This window comes from Lissotriton vulgaris, chromosome 2_1 (genome assembly GCF_964263255.1).
Source record: "Lissotriton vulgaris chromosome 2_1, aLisVul1.2, whole genome shotgun sequence".
NCBI classification, from domain to species: domain Eukaryota; kingdom Metazoa; phylum Chordata; class Amphibia; order Caudata; family Salamandridae; genus Lissotriton; species Lissotriton vulgaris.
Window position 1 is genome coordinate 655,623,102 of NC_141687.1, and position 19,336 is coordinate 655,642,437.

A 19,336-nucleotide genomic window follows, 5' to 3' on the forward strand; every position below is an offset into this window, starting at 1 on the left:
GCTCAGGCCGGACAAACCCATCACAAAAACTCTCAACCCAAATCAGTAATTATGTTTTGAAGGAAGGAACAGAAACAAATTGGAAGCAAGATAGAATGGTGGGTGCAGTGTACCATAAACTCTGGCATGTCCTGCTCTTTGATCTTTATCTGACCAGCTGCTTAACAAGGAACTGGCTCAGCGAGGTCAGCCTCGGGCAAGGGAGTCAGTTGGGCCAGGTCATTCAGAAGTCAGCTAAGGTGTACGTGTCCCAAAGACTCGTTCGGCCGCAGTCATCGGCCTATGTGAGGGCAACCACACAAAATGGCTGCCGTACACAAAATGGAACCGGAAGGTTCGAACGAAATCCTCGAATACGCAGTGTTCTCATTGATCGATTAATGTGAAAACACTCGTACACACTACACTCGTCATTTGCGGTTTGCTGACACCAAAATCGTCTATTTCCGACGACCTTTATTGAACGGGTTCGGAACCACCAAACCTCACCCACAAACTACGGAACTACAGAACCTCCTTTTGCCCTTACATAGGCAATAAACCCAAACCCATGTCAATCTGAATCTGGATCTATATTCATCAGATCATCGATATGTTGCTGTAGCATCATCCTATTACTTAGTACCTCTCTCTGGACAGGTCTTCCTGCACACGTAGTAGCACAGAGGCCACAAATAGCAGGAGCACACTGTACACAGAGACAGAACAGGAAAAGGATAGCTAAGACCATCCCAATGACCATCAAAATCTTCCAACCCCAGGTGGATATCAATCCCCATAACCATCCCATCAACGACCAATCTCCTTTGTCCAAATGGACAGAATCGGAGACCTTATGTAACTTTGAAATGGCTTGGAAGACTGACGGAGCGTTGTCTTGAATGAAAACGCAGCAGCTTGATTGAATCAGTTTACATACTCCACCTCGATCTGCTAGTATGACATCAAGGGCAACTCTATTTTGGAGTGCCATAACCCCATCCGACTGGAGCTCAGCAGTCAAGTTACTAAGGGCACCATCAGTTTCGACTATGGTGGACTCAACCACTCTCGTCAACTGGCGAATATTCCTGCTATCAGCCATCGGTCCCCAGAACGGCAGAAAACCCTTAAATAAATCTCCCAACTCTTGCCCTGCAGTGTCTTCTTGACTAAAGACACCTCTAGCAACTCTTGTCTCATGGTAATCTGCCACAGCTGTAACAGTGGGAGGCAACAGGAAAGAAACGAAACATGAGCCCGAAAAATCAGGGGGCAACCATGTATATGCTTTGTCATAGCAAACAAAGTAGGTACCCTTAGCGGCTAAAAATGCTGGGTAAGACTGGGACGTAAATATGTAGGTATCAGTACAAACGCTCTTCCCTAGCTGAGCTCTCGGATTCTTGCCATTACCCTGCAGACAATAGCGGCCATGATGGGGCACTATCCAAATCGGTGGAGAACTTTTCGCTCGCTGGTTAACACTCAGACTAACTCCATATCCAGTAATATCCCAACCACTATATGGTTGTCTCACATCCATCGGAATAGTTTCAATGGCATTAGTCCCTTTAACCATGTCGACTATGCCTCTAGCGACAGCACTATTCTTCGGATTGTCCTTCGGTGAACATAGGGGATAGACACTATGGGCAAAGATAAACATCGTTCTGTAAGCCCAAATCGAACCATTCAAACTAAAAGGTAAAACCAAGTACGGAATACCCTTATCAGTCGTATGGGGCATTAGACCACAGATCCAACAGTTTGTCGTGTTCATCACTAACTGGTGTTGGTGCAAAAGTTGAATAAAGGAATTATTGGCAAATTCCAGCTGTCTAACTACCTCATGTTCAGGCAAAGGATGAAAAGAATGAGAAGAAATAGTAGGTGGAGGTGTAGGTTGCACAGTGGGAACAAATGTCACTTTAAAAGAGAATGTCACATAACCAATTATGAATATCATTAAGCTCAATAGCAAAAATAAACACAGTATTAAAAAACGTTTCTTTGACATCAGTTTGCATATCTTCTTTTTAAAATCCATTGTCCTTGCAGGTCTCTCCAACTCGAAGAAATCCATCCTAACTAAATATGCTGCTCGCGATGGTAGGGTGTTCTATGCTAAGGAATGCCTCTGTCAACCCAGGGCAACTCCCTTAGGCCAACCAGAACCTTCGACCTAGTGTCTCAGGCTTGCACTCCAAAGACTTGACACCGCGACCCTACAGCTGAACCCGGATGGCGGTTCAAAAAACAAAAATGAGTAGATCCTCGGTGGAGAGTTAACCTGCAAACAGAAAAATCATAAAAACTTTATTTGTGCTTTATTTGTCCATGACTCTCGGTCGCAAATTATAGCGGCTTCTTCCAGGCAATTCTTGATCTTTAAACAACAAATCAGGCTCAATAGTGTTCAATCGATTCGAAGGAGGCACAGCTTCTTGTAAAAGATCGTCACTTTCTCTCTCAGAGTTAGTACCAATCAGACGAGCATCGCTGAATGGCAAAAATCGTGGAACAGTTTCTGTTTCAGAGTCTGGAAGTCCCTCCTGGACCCACTGATCGTACGGTAAGGGCAAAGGTGCTCACTTACAGTGTACGCCGTGGATCCAGTTTTTCTTGCCTTGCACTCGAACTGCAGACCGTGTAGACAGGAGTACTTGATAGGGTCCCGTCCAGCGGGGCTGATCGTTCTTGCTCCGCTGGAAATTTTTCACAAAGACCCACGCTCCAGGTTCAATAGCGTCGCCTGGATCCTCAGAAGCTTGAGGTAGGCTGTCATGCACCTGTTGGTGTAAAACACGCAATTTAGTTGTCAGTTCGCGCAAGTAGTCAAGCAACACAGGGTACTCAATTTCGCTAAACCTGGTTGGCCTTGGTACGCCCCAAATATTCGCTGGGCGGCCAAAGACCACCTCATATGGACTCAAACCCATTCTTGAATGCACAGTCATTCTTGTGGACAAAAGCGCTAAAGGCAAAGCATCTGGCCATTGTAAACCAGTGCTCGCTTGGATTTTAGCTAACTTTAACTTCAAAGTGCCATTATAGCACTTGTCTAAACCAGCTGATTGGGGGTGATTTGCAGCATGAAACTTCTGCCGGATCCCTAGTCCCACACACACTCTCTTCATGACTTGACCCACAAATTCACTCCCATTGTCACTCCAGATAATTCTCGGCATTCCAAACCTCGGGAAAAATTCTTTGATCAGGACTTTCGCTGTGGACAAGGCAGTATTGTCCTTAAGGGGATAAGCTTCTACCCATCTAGAAAAGGAGCAAACAACCACTGAAACATATTTCAAGTTATTGCATCTCTCCATGTGGATAACATTTAGCTGCAAAGCCTCGAACGGATACGTAGTAGGAGCAAAATGACCAGCTGGTGTTGGAGTTCCCTTACCAGGATTATACATCAAACACGCCATACAGTTCTTAACCAAGTTCTCTGCACATTTTGGAATTCCCGCATTCTGCCAAACTGGAGCCAACAATTTACAAATCCCTTTCACGCTGATATGTGCCATTCCATGAGCCATTGTAACAACCGGAAGCACATACGCGTCAGGCAACAACCATCTCTGATGCTCGGACAAATCAGTCCAACAACCATTCGAATCCAATCTACCCTTACTTTCTCTCCATTCGTTCAACTCTTTCTCTATAGCTTCAGCTTGAATGGATTTCACACTCTCAATCGTATCTTCACACATACTCTTCTCTGGAACCCATCTCGCCGGACCCGCAACTAATACTCGACTCATCACATTTCTCGCAGTTTCTTTCGCAACTTCATCCGCAAACGCATTTCCGCGACCAACATCATCCGTAAATTTCTTAAGGGCACTGCATTTCACAATCGCTACTTGCAATGGCAAAGTAAGAGATTCAAGAAGTTCATTCACCAACTGCCCATGCTGGATCTTCGTTCCATGCGAAGTCAAAAACCAACGTTCACGCCACAAACGCCCAAAGCTATGAGCCACGCCAAAGGCATATTGGCTGTCAGTATACACATTCACTCGTTTTCCTTTCGCCAACACACATGCTCTCGTTAATGCAATCAACTCCGCTGCTTGTGCTGAATTATGTGGAATACGTGCAGCTTCAACAATCGTATGCAAAGTCGTAACAGCATATGCCGCAGTCGTATCACCAGTCGGCAACTTAAAGCACGAACCATCAACCCACAAAGTACCATCACACTCTGGAAGAGGAGTATCTCGTAAATCTACTCTCCCTTTCATTTCTTCTTCAGTTCTCTGAAAACAATTGTGTTGTTCTTCACTATCTATCTCAACTGAAATTGGCAACAACGTGGCTGGATTCAACGTGTTGCATCGTTTAATGTGCACATGACTCGCTAACAACGTCAACTCGTAACCCGACAACCGAGCACTAGTTAAATGCTGTGTCTTGGTACGGTTCAATAAGGTATCCACTGCATGTGGAACCATTACTACTAACGTATTGTCCATAACCAAACCAGCAGACTGTCAAATTGAAACAGCCGCTGCCGCTGTGGCTCTCAGGCAACTCAGCAACGCCCTTGCTACCGGATCTAAGGTCGATGAAAAGTAAGCACATGGAAGCTGCTTATCGCCAAACTGCTGAGTCAAGACTGACAATGCACATCCCTCTCTCTCGTGAACATACAATGTGAAAGGCTTACTGTAGTCGGGAGTACCCAACACAGGAGCCGAACACAACGCATTGCGTAATTCAGAAAAGCTCTTTTGACATTCGTCAGTCCAAGGAATAGGATTTGGAGTATCCTTAACAGTAAGAGCTATCAAAGGCTTCGCTAACAAAGAAAAATTAGGAATCCACTGTCTACAGTACGACGTAATACCCCAAAACGCACATACTTCTCTCTGTGTCGTAGGCACACTCATTTTCGCAATAGCTTGAATTCTCTCTGGGGTCAGTTTCCTTCCCTCCTTCGATAAGAGGTGACCTAAGTAGGTTACTTCTTGTCGACAATATTGCAACTTGGAGAGAGAAACTTTGTGATGAAAATCAGACAAGTGGCATAACAACGACAAAGTGGCTTCTCTACAAATCTCTTCAGTATCAGCGGCCACTAACAAATCATCAACATACTAAATAAGGGCTGCACCATCAGGTAAAACCAACAGATCAAGTTGTGTCTTCAAAGCTTGACTATAGATCGATGGACTCTCGCAATAGCCTTGAGGAGCGCGCTTAAAGCGGAAACTTCGTCCTCCTAAAGAGAATCCAAAGATGTCCCTACTCTCCGTAGCAATCGGGATACTGAAGAAAGCATTCTTCAAGTCGATCACCGAAAACCATGTGGCAGTAGCCGAAATTAAGGTCAACAAAGCAGTGATATCAGGCACGACAGGAAATTGTGGAACAACAATCTTGTTCACTTTGCGAAGATCAATGACAAACCTACATACAGGAGGCTGCGAAGAATCAGTTCTCTTCAGAACAGGCAAAACGGGACTATTACACACATTACCTCTCGTTTCCTCAATGACACCCCTGTCGATCAGATCATAAATGATCGCTAAAAGTGCACGCTCACCATTACTCGAGATACGATACTGTGGAATGCGCGGTAACTGAGCATTCGCCTTCAGAGTCACAACATATGGGGGAATTTCCAGTAGGCCCACATCATTCGGACCAGTAGCCCACAATGAATCTGGTAAAGAAGACAATTCAGATGGAAGACTATCTATCGATATGTACATCGGAGAGATCACTCTCTCACCCAAGGTAAGATGTACTCCTAACGGAGAACAATACAGCGTCGCATACAATCTCATCAATAAAATCCAATCCCAACAAATTCTCATTACAACCTGTAGTCAAAAGAAGGGGTGCTTCGAACTTACGCGGTCCAACAGAAAGAGGCAATGGAGCAGAAATCGGATTTGTAACGGGGGCGCCAGAAAAACCTACAGAAACATTGTCAAAGCCAGACAAAGGTGCGCCAGGGAGTTTAGAGTGCATAATAGAACTCTTTGTAGCACCAGTATCTAGCAGAAAAGGTTCTGACACACCTGATGCAATCACTCCAACATAGGGTCCACTCTGATCTACTGGAACTGAAACAACTCCCTCTCTTTGTCCATGGCTGTCCTAACAATCATTACCATTTGCTTCATCACCTTCAACATAGTAATCATCCATATAGTACTGTGTTGTCCTACCAGACGAACCTTGCTGCTGATCAAAACTATTCATCGAGTTTTGTGGAGGCAAAGAACGCACATTCTGTCCGCGACCTCTACCTCTAGGCGCTTGTTGAGCACCTCGACCTTGTACACCAGAAGCACCATTCGTACGCTGTAACAAAACCGGACAACTATTCTTGTAATGGCCCTCTTCTTTGCAATACGCACACTGATTAGGCCCATACGGGAAACGCTGTTGAGAAGACTCGTTCCTCTGCGAGTTTCTCGAATATTGCTGAGGTTGCTGATAATCGCGCTGATTACTATTACGGGGTGGATAAGCTTGTTGTAGAAGAACTTTAGTCTTCAATTCCTTAGTCTTCTTATCCGCTTTCTCTAACTCATCCTTGCGCCTATTTTCATAGTACTGGGCCGTAGCTAAAATCTGTGCTGACGTGGAAACAGCCCAAGCACTCTCGGAATCCTTCAACTTAGTGCACAACTCGGGAAGCAAATTATGCACGAATTTGTCAACGAACAATCTCTGGCCACCCTCGGTAGCCTTATCCTGACCACTATGATCTACAAAAGTCTCTTCAAACCGCGTGAAAAAGTCGGACACAGTCTCATCTTTCTTCTGCTTACATGCAGACAACTTGTCCCAATTAACACGCACTTCGGGCATCAAAGTCTTCATATAATTAATTATCCTACCAGGAAGTTCAGTAATGAGATCTTCAGGCTTAGCACCTCCAACTTGTCTATTATTTGCAGCAACAATATTAACCCATGTATCACCTAATTCATTATCATGATCCGTATGTCGAATCACATTCCAGATAGGCTGTGGAACAACATTACCAAACAACAAGTCTATGTCTGCTAAATTCATGATGCACGAACCCGCAGTTTGAGTGAGCTCTTTATAATATCCCGCCGGATTTTTGCGCGGATCAGGTAAAGTCTGCTTAAGTGCTAGGACTTCAGCACTTTTCCAAGGAACATGTACCCACACTCGCTGAAAGTGTGCAAGAGTAGGTTGCTGAGCATTAGGTTCCGCAGGTCTCCAAACTGGAGGAACCTCACGCATCAGATATTGACGCGCTTTTCTCCTAACTGACGAATCAGGCTCAAACAATCGCTCAGAAGGAGTGTCATTACGGAACGACAACAACGTCGTAAGTGCTCTCTCAATGTCATGGAGACTCACAATAGTCCCTTTCGCAAACTCAGAACGCACTCGATACAACTCTTCAGGAGCTTTACCTACTTCGTCAATCCATTGTTCATGGAGGAACACACACATCATTTCAAAAACATACCGTTGGTTTGGTGCTTGCCATTGGTGGAAAACATCCATAATACCCTCAAGATCATACTGGGAGGTATACGTAACTCATCTACGTGCCATGTGATCCAAAACTTTACGCTCGTCTATACCAGGCAACTGACTACGTGATTGTCTATGCTCATTAACTGGAGACATACCCAATTGTCCCAACAAAGGAGAAAAGAAACCAGAAACTGCAGCAGTCATTCGCTGTCTAGTAGAAGGAGAAGATGGAATAATAAGGGAAGACGGAACAATAGTAGAAGAATCCAAAATCGGAACAGAAGGAGTATTATAGACAGGCGTAGGAGTAGCAGACATAGGGGGAGGCAAAGTTGGAGGCCCCTGAGGAGGCTGCGCCAAAGGAACAGTAGCCAACGGAAAAGGAGCTGGCTGTGGAGGAATTACAGGTGGCACAACAACCGGAGGTTGCACAGCCACCTGTGGCGGTGGTGCCGTAGCACTCTGTGCATAAGGGGGTGGCGAACTCAATAGATGTGACATTAAAGGATCTTTCGCAAGTTCTTTCTTCTCTTCCTGCTCTTTAGGCGGCAAAACTGGGTAGCATCTATCTACCGCTAACTTCTTCACCCGAAGCATCTGTTAGCTCTCTTGCTCTTCCTCATTATCCCTAAACGCAACAGCAGCTTGTACCATTGACATACCTTGTTCTCGTTTATTCTTCTTTGCTAATTTAATTTCTTTCTGTTTGGCTTCTTTGCGCCATATGCGGAAATAGTCAAACATTGCTGGCCGGGCTTTCTTCTTGAACAATTTCACTTCGAGATTGTCTAAAATCTCAGTTTCAAAACTACCGTAACGGGGCCACTGTAGGACACCGTCTTTTCTCGTATACTTTACCCAAATCTCATTATAACTAATAGGGCCCACACCATGCTTCACGTATAATTCATATGTAGGAGTTCCAATTGGAGGAACCGGACACGAATCCTCTAACCCGGAATCCTTAGAACAACCACAACCAAATATCTTTCCAAGTCTGCAAAGACCAGGCATCTTGCTCACTAGTCTAGCTTCAAACTACAAGGGAAATCTCAAAACGATAATCTCGCGAATACACGAGTCCCTTGGCTTTGGGGCCTGCAGGTACCAAATCAAAGCGATCCACTAAAGGGATACCAAAAACAAACTAAGAACTAGGAGACGCTCCACTCATACTTAACTGAAATGTCGATGGCGTCACCAGAAGACCCGTCAATCGTCTCGCTCTACAAACGTCTAAGGCTCCAAGACAGGGCGACAGTCAGGGCAGCAGTCCTTCATAGCCGTCGGAAGGCGGGGAACCTCGCAGCAAAGACTTTCGGACCACGCCGACATACAGGGGTCAATGAAGTGGTTGGCCTTCCTCCAGAATTTTCACACGAAGCTCCTCACGATCTTCGGGCTTGGACCGGTACCACTGAAGTCGCCCCACGTTGGGCGCCAACTGAAGGACCAGGAAAACCCCCGATGCCTTCGAGTTCCCCTGCCTTGGTAAACAGAGACACGGGATACTTCTTGATGACGTCAAAGACCAAAGTTTATTGGCTGCAACCAGGAACAGAGATCTACGAAGCACAACACGGCTGGTTCGCTAGAGACTGCACAAATTCAATCAGCGGAGCATGGTCTTTTATGCCAAAAATCAAGCCTCAGGCAACATTCCAAATTAGCATTGGGTTCATACAAACTGACCAATAAAAATGTGACATTTTGAAAGTAACGTATGACCACAATCCCACTTTCCGTTGTCCAGCCCACCAGAAATGACCAAGCACATTCCAATATTCTTGTTCACTCAGGCCGGACAAACCCATCACAAAAACCCTCAACCCAAATCAGTAATTATGTCGTAAAGGAAGGAACAGAAACAGATTGGAAGCAAGATAGAAAGGTGGGTGCAGTGTACCATAAACTCTGGCATGTCCTGCTCTTTGATCTTTATCTGACCAGCTGCTTAACAAGGAACTGGCTCAGCGAGGTCAGCCTCGGGCAAGGGAGTCAGTTCGGCCAGGTCATTCAGAAGTCAGCTAAGGTGTACGTGTCCCAAAGACTCGTTCGGCCGCAGTCATCGGCCTATGTGAGGGCAACCACACAAAATGGCTGCTGTACACAAAATGGAACCCGAAGGTTCGAACGAAATCCTCGAATACGCAGTGTTCTCATTGATCGATTAATGTGAAAACACTCGTACACACTACACTCGTCATTTGAGGTCTGCTGACACCAAAATCGTCTATTTCCGACGACCTTTATTGAATGGGTTCGGAACCACCGAACCTCACCCACAAACTACGGAACTACAAATGCATCAGAAAACCATGGGAGTTGTGTGTGAACAACCATGCAACGCCCATGGAATGCCTTCCAGGGCACAGTAAGGCAATGCAACAATTTGCACTGTGTTGTCTTACTCCAGATTTATGGAGCCACTCAGGGCCAAGCAAAGTTGCCTTGCTTGGCTTCATAAATCTGACTTAAAGTTTGCTTTGCTTAAACCGCATTGCAAATAGAACCCTGGGTGTGCAGTTTCAGACTGCCATTTCAACCAGACACAATAAAAAATTTGTCAGTCATAAACATTTGTCTTTACTACTTATACGTAGGGCTCACGGTTTTATGGTGTTTATTTTTTTTAACATTTCCATCTGTATTAATCCATATTTATTTTTGGGCCATTTTATCTGTATTTATCCATATTTATGTTGTGTTTTGTGGAGAAATGTAGTTGTAAAACTGTACATGCCATGTTTATTTAACGGATCATCACACATTCATACTTTGATTTATGTCATGCTTTAGCTATTTAAGCTGCCAAATATTACAAAACAATACATCCACTGATAAATATTAGCACTATACCACAAATGTATGTTGACTAGTGCATTTATTTAAACAAATTTCATCCTGTTTTTTTCATTTCCCATGCTGTCCATCTGCTCAGCTGCTGGGCTATTAGTCATGAAAGACAGCAGGTTCACTTAAAGAAGCACCATTTTCTGTATTTATCCACCTTTAAAAATAAATGGAGACATGAAACACATCGCTTTCTGTTTGTATTTATCTGTACAAATCCGTAAAAATGGAAAAAAGGGAGCCTTACTTTTAAGCTACCGGTAAAGTAGGCCCTAACCTCCCAGAAAGCAGGGAGCATCGTATTTCAATAGTAGGATAGATCGGGTAAAGGTTTACATGTTCTGGCAGTGAATAACTCCTAGCTTAAAATGCTCGTAAATGGCAAGGTCAGATTTTAAATCACAAATCTGAAAATGGCACTTTTAGAAAGTTGTCATTTTCTTGTCTTCCCCATTTGTGACTTCTGCCATTTTCCTTGGACACATGGCTGTGAATGGCTCTGCTGGCGGGGTTTGTATATTTCTCCCAGATAGTGTCATAAAGAGGACTAACACAAGGAGATGACTAAATACCTTCTGTGAATATCAAAAGTCTTAAAGTTAGGATTTTTCTCAGTTTAGGAGTAGTAAAGTTAGGACTCCTAACTTTAGGACTCCTAAATGCCTTCTGTGAATACTGAAAGTCTTAAAGTAAGGATTTCTTTCAGTTTAGGAGTCCTAAAGTTAGAAGTCCTAACTTTACTACTCCTAAACTGAGACAAATCCTAACTTTAAGACTTTTGGTATTCACAGAAGGCATTTAGGAGTCCTAAAGTTAGGACTCCTAACTTCTGTGATTACCGAAATGAGTAAGTGCCTTCTGTGAATACCAAAATGGTAGTAAGTTTAGGATTTTGTCTTAAGTTAGTCCATGAATCGGGCCCTATATGTACTTAAAACGTCAAAATCAAACAACTCTGGTTTTACTGATTGGGTTGATTTTTTTGTTATTCTGGTATTATTTTATTTATTAAAATATACTTTATTTCCTAAATTAGTTTGGGATCTGTCTGGTGTTGTGCTTTCACTTTATTACTGTTTATGTATAGCAATGGAGTGGTGTGGCTCACTGGTTAGAGGCGGCAGACCCGGAAGCAGGAGTCGGCCTGGGACCAGGGTTCAATTCCCGATGCGGCAGGGTCGTGGACCAGGGTCAGCAGACTTGATAATTCTCGCCTAGGTGCCTACTCTAACCAGGGGTCCCACTCGGCAACTCTGGGCATTAGCTTGCCTAATCTCCACAACGGCCCCATCAACGCTGGGGATGCCTGGCTCCACCTTGGGGACTCCCAGTAGGGACCATCCCACAGGGAAAGCCAGGACGGGTTCCCCAGCGGTATATCGCGCCAGGATACTCCGGTAGTAGTTGTGCGCGATACAAAACAGCATATAACATATAACATAAATACTTCACACATTGCCTCCAAGCTAAGCATGACTGCTTTTGGGCTAATCTACTAGAGGTATAATAAGCACAAGTTGATTTAATGACTTTGCATTTCACCCTAACAAGAATTGTGGTTGCTGCCAGAGTGCAACTTCCACCCCCTCAACCAACAATCCAATTTTTTACAGCTTCCCTGCCAGTGTCCATCTGCAACCTGACCCCTGAAGGCTCCCATGTAGTGAGATGTGTAGTGATCCCAGACAGTGGAAAACCTACAAAGCAATATTTCACTGTGTCAAGACAAAGGGCCCTGGGTGTATGGGGACTCCTCCCTTGACAGGATTCAAATGGAGGGTGTGCCTAGCCCCTTCCTGAGCTTCAAAGGATGACTATCTTGTCACTGACATGTAGAGCTCACACATAGGCCTTTGCTCACTTTTATCTCTCTAGTCAGGATACCACCAAACCTAGTGGAGGTAGAAAACTGACCGGAACGTGTTTAGGGGTTGGACAAAGGTTTACCCTCCTCTAATACGCTAGCACTGGACATAAAATTGGACCCAAGAGGCCTCTCCTCAGAACACTCCAGGACCTGTGAAGATCAGAAAAAGGGCTGCCCTGATGTCTGAAACCTTATGTAAGATGGGCTTGCCTTGAACCCAAGACCTCAGATGTCACTCCAAAGGTCAGTCAGCCGACCTCCTGTACGATCCCTTTCCCTGCAACTCTGGTGACTCCTAGATCCTAGACCCTTTGTGGGTGTTAAAGTGTACTCCTCCGGTCCCCAAACAGCAAGAAATGAAACTTAGAAACGTTTCATCAACTTTATGCATGGAGAAACTGGGACCGATGACAAAGTGCAGCTTGTCGACGTTGAATCGTTAAAAGGCCTTAACTGTGTTGGTTTGCCCTGCTGAAGGAGCTCTGACTTCCAGAAATATTTAGAAGTTCGGACATAGAGGGCTTCATCAACACAGCAATGGCTTTGGACTCCTCTTTCCAGCCTTCATTGACAACTGCCCCAAGACCTCTAGTAACCCATCATCATCGAGCCCTGCTTCAGTTCCAACTTGCAGCCTGCCACGCCTATGACTTGTTTATGGCCACTTTTTCTCCACAAAGGTTTCTAAGTCTGAAGGTAAACGTTCAACTGAGATGAACCTGATCCCTGTATCTGACCCACCATTCATTACAGTTAGTCATAACTTTTGACTTTGACCCAGTATAGCATTATAAGATAACAGTCGTGGTAGCATTGTGATTTTTGGCACTATTTTCTATTTAAATTTTAAAAATGTATATTTCGGCTTTTACCTATTGGATTTTGTTGTTGTTTTGATGTCATTTCATTCATTATAATGTACTATATTTTTCTAAATTGGTTTGGGATTTTTGTTTGTGTTGTGTTTTCACTTTATTACTGTTCGAGGACTGCATAAATGCTTTAATTATTGCTGCTAAGTTATGCCTGATTGTTTTGTGCCAAGCTACCAGAGGATTAAGCACAGGTTTATTTTGTGACTTTAGTGGTTCACCCTGACAGATTGAGATTATTGTTTGAGGTGTTTTCCCATTCCCCTCAACTAATACAACATTTCTTACAACCAGGGAGTGCAGAAAGAGAGAATGAGAGAAAATAGTCTTTCATGCTTTCAATACAATATCTGGCGTCATTCATGGAAGCGAACATTCAGCCACTCAAACATGGTTAAACCGAAATGCTACTTAGAAGAAGAGAAAAACATAATAGGGAGGAAAATCCATTGAATCTAGAATAGGGAAATGAGATAGACAAGAAAGCCATTGAATCGTGAATAAGAGGTGGCCAAAAGCCCACTCTAAGCCTATTTGGGCTAGAATAGGTCAGTTTGACTTTAGGATGTCCTACAAATGGATACATGTGCATGGCATCTCAACTTTTTAATAGGATAATATTCTTCTAAATTACACAGCACTTTCAGTGTTATTGTTTCCTGAATCTGCTAGAATGTTGGTTATTATCTTAAACACCACCTAATGTATGGACCCAATAAATGTCACACTCATGGTTCTGAGTACCAAGATGTATCTTTTATACTTCAATAAGGGTGTTCAAGCTATACACAGCAGACAAATGCCTCTGAAGCAAAGAAACACAAATTCATGTCTTCTGCTTGGTCAATAGGCTGTCATCAGGGAGTACAGCATTTCTTGTATACAGGACTCAATTGCAGTCCCAAACATGTATAACCAAGAGGCACACACACACACAGAGGATCACACGGGATCACAGAAGACCCTTTTCATCAATGTCTAATTTGAAGAAATGTTACCCATATATAAGCGGATGAGCAGAGTACATTTGTTCTTGGTTACTTCAATCTTATCGGTTACATCTCAGAGTGAAACAGGTAAGAGGAAATTATGTTGGAAATCTACACTCCAGCCTTCCACAGAACTTATCATATTTTTCAAAGTATTAATTCTAACAGATTTTCTTACCAGTTGATCTCTTTCAAGGCCATTCAAAGTGAATAGTTCTGCACCCTTCTCATCAAAAAGTCTCCTAGCGGCAGATGGTAAGTTCAATATTGAAGTGCATCTGCAACCACATAAATTTGAAGCACACAATACATTAAATTAAATAGAGCAACACTGTATAACTGGAGCACACCAACATTCTCCAATGAGCCATTTCCAGAATTATGTGTAGAGGTTCATATTCTTGAAACATAGATCCCTGGCGTCAAAATGGTTCATTACTTGTTAAATGATTTGAAATTTTGGGCTACCATATACAAATTACTATAAAAAGCAAATATTTACCACAGCTGTGAAGTCACTGCAAATGTGTCAATCAATGTAGTCGTCCTCTGCTGTGACACTTCAAGGCCTGTATCTGCATTCTGCAGGTTCTTCTATGTGTGGCTGTCCTACAATATATCGCTCCCACTCCCTATGTTTCTCCAACTCGGAAGAAGGTGTCTGGTGGTACTGTGACATATGCAATATAAAACTCAACTGCCAGCAGGAAGATGATTTTCACCAGTTCGGTGGTTCTGAATGTAGGCGCTTACGAATAATGTATGAAGATTGGAGCCCATAGATGCATGCCTATAAGTGATGTAACCATCAATACAAATTCTGTAACCCTGAGCAGTTAAAAGATCAAGGACAGAGAGTGTGCCCTATTTGAGAAGGAGAAACAGAATGATCTCAACATCTATCGGAGCTGGACCTCTGTGTTTTACCTGCAGCAAGCAAGGTCAAATCTCATTCTTGTGGCTGCAACATGAGATGTAGAAGATGTAGGTAGAAGACAACCCAATGCATCCGAATGTTTGAGCACCCAGGCTCCATCATTAAATTGTTCTTTCTATTGTGAACCAACAATCAACTGAAGTGTTACCAACAATAACAACATTTCAGTGCAAAAATAGCTGCCGACTTTCACTTAGAAGGATTAATGTCACCAACAGCCTTAGGAAAACATTAGCTTATCCAGAAGCGAACGGCGCCTGGTTCTTATATCTTTGAAGTTCATGGTCACAGCCAACATATTCATAGCTTTAATAGCCCTGGGCATCTTTTCTGTGCTTTTACAAAATCAACCTCATTCAATAGAAGGTTTTGGAATCTAGGCAGAGCAGGAGCAACCTAAAGAAAGGGATAATGTGATGAGTGATCAGCAAGTTCAGTGCCTTGAGTACAGGTGGCTGAGCATGAGGAGCATTCCTCAGAGGAAGAAGAAGATGGGCAAACACATGCTGCAAGAGCCCACCGAGAGTCGAAACCTTTGCAACATGATTTCCAATAAATGCAACATTATGAAGATTAGTTATAAAGTAAAGCTCCTCTCTCCACAGCTAAACAACTCTTATTGACCAGCGTTGTAGATATGAAAAGCAATAAGTACAACTGCTAGTTTTCTACCCGCTACAGCAAGAGGTAATGAATATGGCATAATAAAAGGAAGCAAATACCCTATCCTGCCATTGGGACCAAGGCCTGTCTTCTGGACAACCAACTCCTCCTGCAGGTGCCCAAAGGCCCAGCACCCAGGGGGTGGACACGCAGGCAGTTGATGCAGGTTCATGTTTGTCTAGTTTTGAACCAATGGATGGCATCTGCAGTCTAGTCAAGCACTGGCTGCGGGGACAGTTTGTTCCTAAACTCTCACCTGGAAGCATCTCTAACAAGCAGGATCATTAAAACAAACGTGTATGTGACATTACATTAACTTACTCAATTTAGAGGCTTTACCCCATTCTCTTGAGTATACCTTAATTTACATCTATCTCCAAGTTATTTCAAGAGGTTTCTTTTACATAATATATATTTTGACAAGGAAGTGTGCCACACTGCAATACATCCACAGAGAGAGAAAGCTCCTCAATTAATCACATTTGCATTAGTGCATTTGCATTAGTGATCTATCTGCTCACGTGATAAACACTGAATATTTAACATTATATTAGAGCTTTCAAGAATGCATTGAGTTTAGCAAGAATGATTCTAATGAGATTTTATTTTTTCTTATGAAACTATAGGACAGCCATGCCTTGTAGAGTCTACTATATTGCCATTTCCACAAATAATGGGAATCTCAGAGTAAATATATCTTTTTCACGTAGCTATAGCTAATTGAAAGTGTTAATTAGAGAGATAATTGAAAGAGCCTTGTGAAAATAAAATATTGAAATGAAAACTCAAAGAGTCAGCTGATTGGACTTATACTCAAATGAAGAAGTGTAAAATTAGGACATAAACAACATGGACCTAATCCTTGCAGTAAATTGGAAATCTACTCCCATGGGTTTCCAACCTTACATTGGTGCAGATGTACACCTTTTTACATCTCACAAAGGTTTTCCAAGTAACAAACAGAGCCCTAGGCAAGTCACAGGTTTTCAGGTGTATTCCTAGAAAAACAATAGGAATTCTGTTTTCACATATACAAATATATCATTGTATTTTTCACATGGAGGAAAAAATGAGAAAATAGAAATGTTGTTGGTGCGTTTTTTTGTTTTCTCCACGGAGAAGCAGCTATTCACATATCCTAATCAATTCGAGGGTGTTTCCCTAACCGCTGCTTTACAGGAAGGAGATCAACAACTGAGAAAAGAGAAACTGTTTTGAACTTGTAAATAAGCCTATTTGCACGTTTAGGTTAAACTAACATACATCACTAACTTTGAGAATTAGCCCAATGTGGCTATTTGGGATTTATTACACCTCATGGAAATATCAATTTCATTAATTCAGAGTTCATTTACCACCACAAAAAGGTTACTAGTTAGTATCAAATTGGCATTATTAAATAAAAAATTCTGAAACCGCATAGTTCTTACTTGCCTTTTTTAGACTTCATTACTTCACAGGCCAAAGTACACCAAATTAATAAGCATATTTTTCTGGACACTGACAAAAAAGTGAACCAAAATAAAGAATTTAGTAAAATTATAGCTCGTTTTCACCGTTCCAAGAACTGCAGAAATTCAACATTGTAAGCTTTTCTTTCAGCCTCCTTTTCTAGTTGGATCATTGTTGCCTTCTTTGGTGCTTTCTTCTGGCGGAGAGCCACATTTCTACGAAAATTATTAAGTTGTAATTTAAGAAATCTTCTTTTTTGAAATAAGAAAAAACATTTAAAGACAAAGTTTATTTTTTAATTATGAACAATTACTCTCAAATAAGAAACACGAGTGGAAAGATTCGCAAATGCTTTTGTTCGTTTAGGTGACATTTAGTTGGGCAAAAATAGCTATGATTCAAAACACCAATTCCTGATTCACAGAATATGCAAAGTTGATTTTAATTTATATAATGGTAAAGTCCTCTTACAATGGCAGAATGTGCACCAACATTGCAGATTTTGCAATGAATTTAGGCAGGGTTAAAAGCAGAAAAAAGCAGAAGGTTGGGAGTGCCTTGCAAAATGCAGTAAAATACATCCACAAGCTTGGACATTTCTGGGTATTTACAAACATTTCGCATAATCATTCACAATTTTGAGAATCCAACCGATAAGATTAGATGGTCCGGTAAATATTTATACAAAAGAGAAAGAACACATAGACTGCAGCTTAAAACGGAGAGATGGATATGATGAACGAAGACATTACTTTCTTCAATTAATGGCTGATATTGCTCTCCACCAACCAAATCTTGTCCCTGTTAAGATTGCCTTTGAAAAAAGCCTTGAAAGCTCGCAGGTACAACATGCTTGTGACAGCATCTCTCTCCACGATTCATCCTCCAATAGTTTAAGTAAATAAACTTTTCAATGAAGAGCATTGTTATTAAACAATGATTTTAAGATCTAGAGAGCATTTGTTAGTCTTTTTGGAAAGCTAAAGATTGGTGTTCTTGCCGTCAAGGATTCATCTAGATTCTCGTAATCTGAACACGTGGAGAAATTGTCATTTGTATGGCATGGAGTGGATCAATATTTGATTCACATCAGAGCTGATTTCTAAAGCCTGTTTGCTGATTGTTGTTAAAGAGACAAAGCCTCTTACCCACCACAAGGAAAACCAGTCAGTATAAAGGATTAATCCCTGAACATCTGGCTCACATGGTCTAAAAGGTCTAACATTGAGATCAGACATATAGCTATTCCTGGAGCTTAGATTTAATTGTTTGATTATTTGCAAGTAGATGGGCTATATTCAGGTTTTCATTTATCAAACATTTTCATTTTTTGATGCTCCATTAACACCATGCGCGCTAGCGGAATTCCGCTCGCACGCTGGGTTTTGCGAAAATGCACTTGACGTGACGAGCAGGGCTCGTCATCAGCGTGCAAGGAGGCTACGCATTGACGAGCCCAGCTCGTCATCAGCGTGGAAGGGGTTAAACACCCAGAAGAATATGTATTTGTGGGTGCATATATATTCCTGCATGCAAGACTACTTATATGGAGGCATCATGGTATACTGGCGTCTTTGCAGACAGATTACCAGTTCATAGCTAGCGACAATGTGACCAACACACAGAATGTATTTGATAAATGAAGACTGATGAGTTCTCAGTCTTAGATTAAAGTTCTGCTGTTTATACTTCAGAAATTATAGCATCCATGTTTTCTTCTTATGACTGTTTATGACTAACCCTAATCAATTTACAGGTCTTGAATTACTAGTCATTATCAATAGGTGTTCAGAATCGACATAGGTGCGAGTTCTTTCCTTTCTTCTGTTATGGCCTGTGAATAAAGAGGTTTGTGTGATAAGATAGGTCCATTATGCTGTAGAAATGGTCACAATGATATTGAAGAGGACAGAAAAGAGGAAAGTTCCCTGAGCCTCTGCAGTGGTGATGCTATTAATGGATGCATAATGGAACCACGCATTCTGTTGTAATGCATGCTGGTACCACACATGTTTTTTACAATGCATATGCCTTTACCACACACATCTTCAACACAAATTTAGGGGCATATTTACAAGGAAGTGACGGAGCGCATCGTTAGCCTCCTTGGCTTAACGCCGCTCTCCACCACTTCTGAAATGCAGGGCTGCACCTTATTTACAAGAATACAATGTGCTGCCTTGTGTTTCCCCCTGCGCTGGTGCTAATTTAGCTGCCTAGTGCCAATGCAGGCACC

The 19,336-nt window shown here is 42.4% G+C and overlaps 1 protein-coding gene across 1 annotated transcript in view; it reads right to left on the minus strand.

The window, feature by feature from the left end:
• The window catches only part of DCDC1 (doublecortin domain containing 1), a 1,639,395-nt gene that overhangs the window by 263,438 nt on the left and 1,356,621 nt on the right, over positions 1 to 19,336 (minus strand). The window contains exons 22-23 of the mRNA XM_086955816.1: positions 17,205 to 17,315; positions 14,227 to 14,326 (exon numbers count right to left, since the gene is read on the minus strand). Coding sequence (XP_086811942.1) covers positions 14,227 to 14,326; positions 17,205 to 17,315 — 211 coding nt within the window. The remainder of the gene's footprint in view (positions 1 to 14,226; positions 14,327 to 17,204; positions 17,316 to 19,336) is intronic.